The sequence below is a fragment of the Callionymus lyra genome, chromosome 6, assembly GCF_982586985.1.
Source record: "Callionymus lyra chromosome 6, fCalLyr1.hap1.1, whole genome shotgun sequence".
NCBI classification, from domain to species: Eukaryota; Metazoa; Chordata; class Actinopteri; order Syngnathiformes; family Callionymidae; genus Callionymus; species Callionymus lyra.
In genome coordinates, this window is record NC_141823.1 from 13,914,876 (window position 1) to 13,927,367 (window position 12,492).

At 38.6% G+C, this 12,492-nt stretch overlaps 1 protein-coding gene across 1 annotated transcript in view; it reads left to right on the forward strand.

Moving 5' to 3' along the window:
- Positions 1-12,492, forward strand: part of alx4a (ALX homeobox 4a) — a 314,532-nt gene that overhangs the window by 296,118 nt on the left and 5,922 nt on the right. Inside the window, exon 3 of the mRNA XM_087793756.1 lies at positions 10,011-10,324. Coding sequence (XP_087649882.1) covers positions 10,011-10,324 — 314 coding nt within the window. The remainder of the gene's footprint in view (positions 1-10,010; positions 10,325-12,492) is intronic.

Below are 12,492 nucleotides of genomic sequence, written 5' to 3' on the forward strand. Positions count from 1 at the left end.
AATAAATTAAATGACAGTCACAGAAGCGAGAAGAGCGTGTTTTTGTTTTTCATAACACGCGCGTCTATATAAGAAACCATCGCGGATTCAAATTCTTTGTGAAACATTAAACATTCATTATTTAAAAATACATTAACAGAGCAAATACAAATGTATTTTATATAGGATTCATTTAAAAGCTGAAGATTCGTTCAACTTGACCCACAGAGACACGGCCTTTAAAAAAAGATTATTCTCGTTTGAAACTTAAATTTAGGATCGATCCCGTTTGTTTATTCATCTTTGTATCTTTTATTTTCGATGTTTTTAGTGAATTTAATGTGAATAATATTCGCTTCAATACGTTCTTTAAATGGACGTGAACAATAACAATATCTCGGCTTCCACGGTGGATTTCAATCATGTTTTAAGCAATATTTCGTTTCACGAAACTCATAAAATCAAAACTAAACGATTTAATTACACAACTTTAACAGGGAAACTAATATTTTTTAGTAGACACGTTTATTTTGACATGTATTTATCATTAGGACGATAAGAAAGAACCATCGAAAAAAGTCTGAATCTTCCCTAAATGGAAAATATGAATTTATAATCATATAAACGTGTTTTTTAATGCATATTTAAATCAATATTTACAAGAATTATGGGCTAAATTCAAATCGTCACAAAGACATTTAATATTTTTAAAATTACAATTTAATCGAATAACCAAATGGTTTACTTACTCAAAGTATAACAATAAATGAAGTGTATTAACGGTGACAGGTCAACACACAAGTGATGACAAACACAAACATGGAGACACAAATACAAATAAAAGAAAGACACCGAAAGTCATTCTTGTGTGTTTTCCTTTCGAAGAGATAAAAAAAAAGTGCTAATCTGCGCCATTTAATCCTCGATCGTGAAGTTGAGTCAGACAATTGAATTAACAGGTTTTCACGGACCGTGACGTGTCCGGAGAAGTTTTCACGTCACCGCTCCCACGCTGGCCTCAATTACGTCCTCGTAACGAGGGGGAATAAAACTTTGACCCTCCATTAGTGGACCCAACTTTTGAGGACTGTGTTTTAAAACCAACTGACACGCGGAGACTCAGCTGCGCGTCACACGAACGAATTCACATTTTTATTCTTTTTAGAACAAATTTTTACGTTAAATACGTGATAAATAATTCACATTTTTTTTAATCTTATAATGTTATTTGACACAACATCAACCAAAGGAGTGATAATACTAAATAAAAATAACATCAAAATCAAATTAATTTACCTTTTTATTATTATTAATTGTTAAAGTTAAATTCGTCCTAAAAAAGAATGTTTCTTAAATACATTTTAACACTTTTGAAGTGAAAATAAATAAGAAGAATGAACGTGTTCGACAGTTGGTTCTCAATAAATATCATACAAGGACGATAGAATATAAATAAATAAATACAAGTAATTCGTAAAATAATCAAACTATTAAAATATATTTAGAAAATATGAAGTAGAAAAAAACAAGTGACGTGACTTGAAGATTATTACTATTTAATTTTACATCAATTATTATTATGCATATTAAGAGTAAACTCTCAATAAAGACCTTTAGTCACGTGACTAACAACCACCATCAGTTTATTCACTTTACAATAAACTCTTGAGGAATCAGGAAACAAAAAAAACATTAAGTATTTTCCCATTAAAAATGTGGGTCAGTTACAATCAGTGTCAGCTTCTCCTCCGGCATCGATTGGAAGCAGCAGGATAAATATAAATGATTCCTGATGTTTTTATTGGATTATTTCAGTGGATCTCTGTGTTTCCTGGCTCCAGGATTTCACCCAAAAAGTGTGTTTTTACACGAGGTCCTGGCGCGGATGTTGAGCTTGTGGCTGGAGGTGAAGTGACGACCGACCTCGAGGTCGAGCTGTCGACAACAGCGGAGACGTTCTATGATAACGGACGTACAGACGAGAGCGATAAGACGCCGACTTTATAGTCGTCGTGTTCTGGACGTGTCTTTGACAGGCCACATGGATTCCTTCTTTCATCGTGGACTTTTGACACGTCCTCGTCCCTTCTGGTGACACTTTAGTTTGATAGAAACAGACACAGAATTAATTTCTGTCAAGTTTAAATTAGTACCTCAGTTACTAACTACTCCAAATGATACTTTCAAGTCCAATTGAAGTACTGATACCTCCCTCTGATTCTATCCAAATTAAATTTGTATTTATTTTAAATAGTGCCTACACTTTTACACGATCTTTCACCTTCTATTTCTACTTCAACTGCCTGTACAACCAGTACTATGTATGCATGTGGAATTTACATGATACAAATCGACAAAACAAATTCTTCCACTAGTAAGTAACCAATTACCTTTACTTTGACTGGATTTGCTTTTGCGAGAGATGATTAAAGCATCAATACGTAATATTTAAAGTATTGCTTTTGGCTCCCCCCAGTGACCAAAGAAGGTTATGGCAACGTTGTTAATAATGATAATCATACATCGTACTTATCTAGCGCTAGATCTTTTTTTTTAGAGTTTTTTTCTGTTTCTGTACAAAACGTAAAAAACACTTGTTTGTGTAAGTTCCTTGTTTTATCTTCATGAGTATTTTTAGAATAAAAAACATTTCAGAAATGATTGAAAAAAAACTGTCAAAATGTTACATAGTGTTGCTTTAAGAAAATATATCAAATGTTGAAAGATGAACGAGTGTCAATAATAATAAAAATATATCTTATTTTTGGATGACTCTAAACAAACGACTTAACAAGATCTATTAAGAATGATACTTTTGTTAAAAGTCATATATTTAGTAAAAACCAAAGGTGTTTTGTCATGTGACCTCCGCTGGTGTTTTATCGATGCGTGCAAGTAATGATAAATATCGTTTTAATTATTCAACCGTGTGATTATTTAATATTAATATACTATTAGATTTTCAAATAACGTCGAGTGGAAATACATTTTAAATCAATATATGTCATCAAAGTATGCTTAAAGTATTTTTAAAATAGGATTTTTTACAAAAGGATTTTTAAAAGTCACAGACTAATCTCGACAAATAAAAAAATTAATAAAACATAGCATGTCTTTTAAGTTTTAAATAAATACAGAAATTAAATATAAAAAAAAGTAAAATAAAATAAGGAGAAATTATTGAAAATAATTATGTCTCTCTTTATCAGCAAATAGATCTATAATTACTTTTACACTTTTGTCAAAAAGTATTTCAACTTTATCCTTACAACATCTCCTAGTATCAGCTTCGCATTCTTTTGTAAAAAAAAATACAAAAAAGTATCTGCTGCTACTATTATTTTTTCTCTTTCTATGTATACTGCTAACAATACTACAATCCTCTTCCTGCTTCTACGTTGACTACTTCTACGCCCATTTAAAATTAGATTGATTTTGTGTCTTTAATCTACTGACATCTATCCTCGTGGAATCAGATACACAAGTATCTGAAGATGTACTTGAGAGAACTGGTGTAACGTGACTCCAGAGGTAACTGCTGGTCTCTCCGGTCCCACAATAAAAGCCACAAGTGTCCTCTGGAGACCCGTCCTGAGAGCAGCCACCTCGTCCCGACTCCCCAGAGACGTCTCTCTTTCACCTTTGATGTTCCCGTGTCTCCTGCGAGTGTCTGAGGCCGATGACCTTTAGCTCGGCCTTCCTGCCGTCCACTGTTTTAGGGAGGAGAAGGAGGAGGAGGAGGAGGAGGAGGAGGAGGAGGAGGAGAAGAAGGAGCAAAACAAGCTTCTCTGTGGCAAGAAACAATCCATTTGCAACATCCAGAGTCCAGTTCTGACTTGTAACTACGTCTCCGTCACGGAAACACTCGAGTCTTCTCAGAGTTACTGATCATCTCAGGAGAACATTTAGAAGAACTAGTGATGCATCACACAGATGTTCACCGTCCATGTGACCTTCACTTCAATTTAATATTCCTGGAGACATTTATAATTAAATAAAAATAAATATGCTCATTACGGAAAAAGAAAAAAAAAATCCAAATAGTTTTCTTGGTATTTGCTTATAATAAGAGGGCAGGAATCTATCCCAGCTACCCAGGAGAAGGTGGAGAAAATTCAAGATACAGCATTTTGTAGGAAAAAAAATAACTTCACCAATTAATAATATAAAAAGGTAAATTAATCACCTCTATAAATAATAAATGAGGTCAAGGAGACCCGTAGGCCCGGAAACAAATGTGTTTTGGGTATCCCTAGTGTTGTCTCTGATTCAATGATGATTTTAAGTTACACAAACTTAACATTTATTCCTTAATTTTTTTTTGTGATTACAAATTGAGTTTTAAAAATAGTATCAAATATATATTGTTGATATTTTACAACCATTGCATTGAAGGAAATATGTTAACAAAAAGTTCTATAAATATATTCATATATTATAAAATATACACCGCCTTCTTAGGGAGGGGTTCCCGAGTCATGTTGAATTAGGAGGAGGCCCCGGGTCAGACCCAGGTCAACAAAATTATCTTGGAAATGTTTTATTCTCCTAAAAGAGCTGAAGGAAGTTGCTTCGACTGCTGCCCCCACGATAACTAGTGGAAAATTGATGATTTAAAAACGATAACTTAACTGGACCATGATCTAAATTATCTTGTGTTACAAATAAAGTAAAATATTTATTATACTATTACTGTCACAGACCCTTGTGCAGATCCACCGTCCACGGCAGCTGCAGACGGTCATAATGTTCTTACAAACACATTTTTTAAGAACGAACTGTTTCGCTTTTTCTTCATCACCTCCGATCCTCACGTAAGTGTCTGAAGCTGGAGACTCTAGAGACCGGCGTTAATAAAAGCCAGCGCAGGAGACGCGCCGGAGCGAGTCGTGACGTGAGTGAAGGCGACAGGACTCGGGATCGTTTTACCATTTAGCTAAAAGTTTGGCAGAACAATTTACATTAGAGCGCGTCGGCAGCTCCGAGTGAAAAACTGCTCCCGGAGTCCAGAGGAACACGAAGGTTCGGAGATGAACTCTGGAGAAGATCAGAGTTTTTCCATCGACAACTTCTCCTGCGACAGAACTTCATCACGAGTGGATTTGTAAATAGTTCACGGCAACATAAAAGTGTTTACTGAAGCTAACAGATGAACAACACGTTAGCTTTACTATAGCTAACAGATGAACAACATGTTAGCTTTACTGAAGCTAACACATGAACAACACGTTAGCTATACTGAAGCTAACACATGAACAACACATTAGCTGTAGTGAAGCTAACACATGAACAACATGTTAGCTTTATTGAAGCTAAAACATGAACAACAAGGTAGCTGTAGTGAAGCTAAGACATGAACAACATGTTAGCTTTATTGAAGCTAAAACATGAACAACAAGGTAGCTGTAGTGAAGCTAACACATGAACAACACATTAGCTTTACTGCAGCTAAAACATGAACAACAAGTTAGCTGTAGTGAAGCTAACACATGAACAACACGTTAGATTTACTGAAGCTAACACACGAACAACACGTCAGCTGTAGTGAAGCTAACACATGAACAACACGTTAGCTATACTGAAGCTAACACATGAACAACACTTTAGCTCTACTGAAGCTAACACATGAACAACACTTTAGCTCGACTGAAGCTAACACATAAACAACAGGTTAGCTTTAGTGAAGCTAACAGATGAACAACACGTTAGCTTTACTGAAGCTAACACATGAAAAACAAGTTAGCTTGTAGCAAAATAAAGAGCAACAAAATATGGAATAAAGCAGAATTAAATTAGAGTAAATGTTAAATAATGTAATTTAATTAGTATTACGAAGACTATATTATGGTCTTCAACACGAGGCAAATATTTAGTTTTTCTCTGGAAATATTATGTGAACTACAGACATTTAATAACATGTTAAATGTTTAAATATATTAGATATTATGTAATATATAACAGTAATATATATATATATACAACAGACATTTTTACTTAACACAAGATTAAAAAACAAGACAAAAATAACAATAACAACCATCTTTTTGCTTTTATGATGGAGTTCTGTAGTGTTTGTTCCTGTGAGAAAAGTTTTTGTTGGTTAATTGAAAAACTGGATTTCATGCCTTTTTTTTAAGTAGGAATTTTGTTCGCAACATCTTAATGTTTATAAATCACTGGAGCAGAACGGTGACTCGTGCGAGCATTAACAATAACACAAAAGTAGTGTTTGACCCGAGACACATTTGGAAGTGAAGACAGTGGGAGAACAAAAACCTCCGAGCGGTGATTTATCAGAGTTTTTTTCTCTTTTTTTTTCCCTCTCCTTCGCCGGCTGTGAAATCCTCACAATCTGCAGAGATCGATCATCGCGGCTCCGTCAGCAGAGTTGGATTTCAAAGTGACCGTACTTATCAAAATGTTGGACGTGGAAACTTGCGGAGAAGAGATGATTCTTCCCGTGAATCACGTCAACAAACGCCAAACGTGGAATTCCGGAAGAATAATGTTATTCCCTCGTAAAAGAACCAGCGGAGCTTCTAGAGAGAGACTTAAAAAAAAAGGAGCTGGTTAACTGGGTTACCTCAAGGGTTTGGATGCTGGGACTTCAGGAGGTTTGAGGCCCACATGCTGACTCGCTTTTTCCCCGAAAGTCCTGCCCTCCAAGAGCAGGAGAAGGATGGAGGAGAGCCAGAGCTTCATGGCACGACTCGTGCTTGACGTGAAATGTTGGGAAGAGAAACTCGTTCTCCTCTCAGGCCACATGAAGAGCCGACGCTGTTGTCGAGCGAAAACCAAACTGACAAGAAGTGAATAAATATATGATTTGAGGACAGAAACACTCATTAGTTCCATTGAAATACATTAAACTGGAGAACAATAAAAAAAGAATGATTTAATTAAATTATAATTTAGTCGACAACATGTGTTGAAAATTAGTTTGTAAGTTTGCTTAACGTTGAGAAAGTATTTTGGTAACTTAACTACTTTATCATTTTTAACCCTTGTGTTGTCTCTGGGTCAAGCTGACCCTAAGGCCCGGCAAGAAATGTGTTCGTGGTACTCTTTGTGTAGTTCTCTGATTCAAGGTGAGCTGTAGGCCTGGAAACAAATATGTTTGTGCTATCTTGTGTTGTCTCTGGGACAAAGTGACACGTAGGCCTGGAAACAAATGTGTTTGTGGTATCCCTTGTGTTGTCTCTGGGTCAAGGAGACCCGTAGGCCCGGAAACAAATGTGTTTTGGGTATCCCTAGTGTTGTCTCTGGGTCAAGGAGACCCGTAGGCCGGGAAACAAATGTATTTGTGGTATCCCTAATGTTGTCTCTGGGTCAAGGAGACCCGTAGGCCTGGAAACAAATATGTTTGTGGTATCTTGTGTTGTCTCTGGGTCAAGGAGACCCGTAGGCCTGGAAACAAATATGTTTGTGGTATCTTGTGTTGTCTCTGGGTCAAGGAGACCCATAGGCCCGGAAACAAATGTGTTTTGGGTATCCCTAGGGTTGTCTCTGGGTCACCCTGAGATAGCACAAGGGCTAGGGAAGGACTTTTGACTCTACAAAGTAATCCCAACAAACAGTAAAAAATACTATTTATTTATATTTTATCACCTCATCTTTAAAGTGTTTAAAAAGATGAGAATTTAATCGTATAAGTAAATAAAGTAAGTACTATCAACTGATCTAAATACATATTAAAATACATATTTAAAAATGTACAAATTATAATGACAATCACATGACAAATCCCAAATAAATAAAAAAGGTATTTTTATGTATTCAATATATGAATATAACAAGAATTGAACAAATATTGGTGAGACAGAAAGAAGTTTATTTATCTATGTCTCCTTCGGGGGAAATATCAAATTTCAAAATCTCAATTGTGAGGAAATAAACAGTCTCCGTGGAGCAGACTTCCTTTATTTATGTTTCCTGCCGTCTGGGATGTTTTCTTCCTCAATAATCTTGAGATTTATGGACTTTCATTTTTACACAGTGATCTGACCCGAGTCATCCGAGTCAACGGTCTGGTGCTTTACGGCCACTTAAACCACACTTTGAAGTTGTTTTGGCTCAAACCATCCGTCGCACCAGGAGGACGATCGAGTCCCGACTTCGGATGAAGATGGAAGTGAAGCTCAAGTAGCTTCACGTCATCTTTTGACGTGACATGAAGTCTCGAGTCATAAATACTCATGTTTTCTGAAGATCATCCATCATTCAAAGACAGTGCATGTGGAGAAGTATTGAACAGGGAAAAACGTCTTTTGACAAAAAAATATATTTAAAAAAGGTTAAAAAAAACCCCTCCTCTCCTGCTCTTTTTATTTTACAACATTATATCACGAAAACGTTTCATTCATCATTTGAATAGTTAGTTGAGTTCTAAGTAAAAAACAACCCTTTGATGACGACCCTCTAAAAACATTTTTATTTTCAAACCATATAAATAAAAATGGATTCAAATAAAGGCAAATCCTTTAATTTGAATTGATAAGAATTAAGGAATTTCATATAAATATTTTAGTTTATTTAGTAATATTAGTAAGTATAATTAGTAATATTTAGTAATATTACTATTGCTAGAACAAAACTTTTTTCTTTTTTAAAGGCCACATATGATTATATCGTGACCATAATTTGGCCCACAGGCCTTAAAGTTTAACTAATCTGTTGATGCAAGTGTGTTTTAAATAGGAATCTGACTCTATTGTATCATCAGTGTCTGTTTGTACGAAACTCTATTTTCATTTAAATATTCATGTTAGAAAATTATTTTAAGCCCCGCCCACTGAGAACACTGTTTTCTGGAGATTAAATCTTGTTTATCATAACCATGCCCACTCTGCTGTGATTGGTCAAGCATCAAGGTTTCGTCATAAATCCCAGAAGACTTCACCTCCAGGGGACTCGTTGTATAAACAAAGCGGAACGGAACGTCATAACGTGCTCCGCTCTCGCAACCTATTGTTTGCCGAGATTTCGGACGCGGGGAACTTTTTAAAATAATAAGTTCAAAACATGGTCATGATGAGGGACTTACTGCATCGTGGAGAGGAAGATTCAACATCTAAGAGAGTAATGTTGAAGTTAACATTGGTTGCTCTTTAAGTTTGACATCTTCTTGTTTTAAGGCTATAGAACAATTTAAAATATATACCAGAAAACTCTCCGACATCATTTTAACACAGAGTGAAGACTTTGATACTGTTCTGTGAAAAGGACTTCACATTTGTGTGGCTTTTAAGATATTTTGCCGCTGATGTCCAACAGTCGTCTCCTGAGGGAGGGCGTCATTAAAGCACAACAGTAACTTTGTTAGCGAGAACGAAGAGGTCTGGAAGAAAATACACTTTGTCCTCATAAAATATACACTTTTAAGAGCCAAAAAAAATCTCTGATCATTTTTCCACGGTTTGATGCTTGTGGTCCCGTCCAGGACGTCGATTTCCTGGTTTAACCCTGACTCACTTCTGAGCAGGGAACCTGAGTCTCTTCCGTCCCCGATCTAAGTTGGTGAAGATATTTTGAAGCCATCTCTGGACATTTGTCCATGCAGACGTTTGTCAGGTTAGCTCCTGGAGGTGTCCGTGCTTCGGTAGAATAGTCAGCGCTGAGTCAGCGGCGGGGCCGCCGCGATCCCAGTCCATGTTGGGAGATGTTCATCTCGGAGACGTTACTGGATATCTAACATTTGCTCGGTGTCACGGCGACATCCAGTCGAACGGAGAATTGTGACAAATTGTAGTTATTTGAAGCGAGCGGTTCAGTGTCGCACGAGTTGTAATGAGTTTTTGAAAGAACATACACAAGCGTCCCATTGATGTCCGGTATCAGCTCATTCATTAGCCTATCGCTCAACTATCAGCCATTAAAAAAACTCATAGCAAGCAAAATTTAACTTGAAAATTCAACTATACATCTACAAGATGATTTGAACACAACAGAAATACACATCAAACCTCATTTTCTGGGAGTAAATATGTCTTTATATTCAAATACAATGACCAACCGTGCCTCCTTTTTCCCAGATAAAGACAATTCCGATTTGACGGACTCCAACTTGACCTCGATCTCGGACCACACCGGGATGGACTACCTGAGCGTGAAGGACCAGGTGGTCAAGGGCACCTCCGACCGGCCGCTGGGCACCGACCTGGCCAACTCCATGGACAAGTCCGACGGCGCCGACAGCAACAAAGGCAAGAAGAGACGCAACAGGACCACCTTCACGAGCTACCAGCTGGAGGAGCTGGAGAAGGTTTTCCAGAAGACGCACTATCCCGACGTTTACGCCCGAGAGCAGCTGGCGCTGAGGACGGACCTGACCGAGGCCCGGGTGCAGGTAAATACTCTTTGGAATCCAACATGTATTCAATCTGTAAATACAATGTGAAGACTAGAAAAGTACTAAAAAAGAGAGCAGACGTTCGACTAGCTGGTCATCTACACCCATATTGAACTAATACTATTGCCCTACATTTATTTATTTAAATACCTTTTTAGCGTTGCAAAATGCTTCAATAGCAAAGAGCTCCACAGGTCATCACATGGTGGCAACATTCCCAATACGAAACACAACCAGTAGGCGTGAGCAAGAACAGGAGCTTGTGCCTTATATTTAATCATCTGTTCCTCGTCCAAGGCTTAACTTTATCTTCTTATACAGTATGAGGTAGAAATTGATTTTCTATTGCAAGAAATTCCATTTCTTCCACCTGTTTTCTGGCCACCTGTCCACGGAACCTCGGGGTGAGGAGTTTATTTCAGGCAAGAAGCCAGGACGTGTTGCAGGGCCATGATAGAATATTCATGAGCAGACACACATCTAGATGATTAAGAGTTGGAAGGGAACTCGCTCACAACTGCACACACTGGCTCATACAAGATCCAAGTTTTCCTCAAGATGAATGTGACCAATCCTGCTCTTAGGGACTGGAAGACAAATGTATTCTTTGTTCATAAAACCATAAATAAAATGGTTGCGATGGGTCTTCAAGTCAAGCCGTTTGAAATTATTCATTCATTCATTTGCTGTGCCGCTTATTCCCTTATGGGGTCGCAGCTTCATAGGACGAGAGAATGGGGACACCCTGGACAGGACGCCAGTCTGTCACAGGACACACAAAGACACAAGGACAATTTCCCTAAGTTCTCAATCAACCTCTGTTTGTTTTTGGACTGTGGGAGGAAACCGGAGTGCCCGGAGTAAACCCATACAACATGGGGAGAACATACACACTCCAAACAGAAAGATCACAAGTTGGTTCCCTCCTGACCTGGAAGCGAACCATCAACCTTCGTTGCTCGTTTGAAATAATTCCATGTCACAAAAGCAGGCGACGGATCAGACCAAAAAAAGTCTACACCCATAGCTTGTGACGGTTCTCGACTGCACCTGACCTTTATGATCCCACTCAGAGAATGCTAGACCCACTAGACCAGCTGATCCACGATGATCCTATAGGCTGAGACGACAGGGGCCCCGTAGTCAAAAGTTCGTAGCCCTTTAAGAACCCCTTCCCTAGCTAACAGTACCATTGGCGACCTTTAAGATTTCCTCCTGGTCACCTAGTTTTGTATATGTCCGGTATATCCGACTGGTAGGAGACCACTTGTAGACCCAGGCTAAGCTAGAAAGACAATGTCTCCCAGTGGTTATTCTCCGAGAGAAGCAAGAAGACGTTATTTGGGAAGAGGACATTTGGACCACTTTGCTCCCTGCAACCCCAAATCTTGGATAAGCAGCGTAAAATGGATGCATTCGTGTAGTGCACCGGTCGGCTACAGATAAACTCCAGGTCCTGACAGTTAACTACTGATGACAGACAAACCTTTGCACGGAACACAAACATGTTTGCAGCAGTGGGTGAGCGTGAAGCAGTGGCGAGGAGCGAAAAAGGTTTCTGAAGAACGCAAGCCTGACTTTGCAACATCTGCAGCTCTGCAGAGATAACGTCACTCACGGAATAACATCAGAGATTTATCTGCTGGCGTTGGGGGAGGAAGGGAGTGGGGGAGTAACTGAGGCCAGGGGGGCCCACAGGGCTGAGGTCTGAGCTGCCTGGGCCTCATATGTTCGGATTCAAGACTTTCATCAGCTCACAATGAGCCCGCTGTGGGATCAACAACAGTGGACGTTTTTGTTTGGTTCCCTTTTTCGGATTATCCATCAAACCTGGAGCGTGCACCCGACGGTCATCCTCCCGCCTGATTTACATGAACCCATTCTTCTAGTGTGGAGACATATGTCGGGGTTTAGGTGGAGCATCGATCGCGGGTGTGCGGCACATGTGCGCCTGAGTGTGTGTGTGTGAGTGTGTGTGTGTGTGTGTGTGTGTGCGCTCACCAAATCCCCAGGATTCTCAGTGTTTTTCTTTCATTAACTTCCTGTTCAGACAAGAATGTGTCCCCGCTGAGGTCTCCAGGGTAGGTGTGAAACCCTTCCCTAGAGCCCTGAGGCAGGCTAGCGTTTGATATGTGTAGAACATGAGCGATGAATATTTCTCTCAC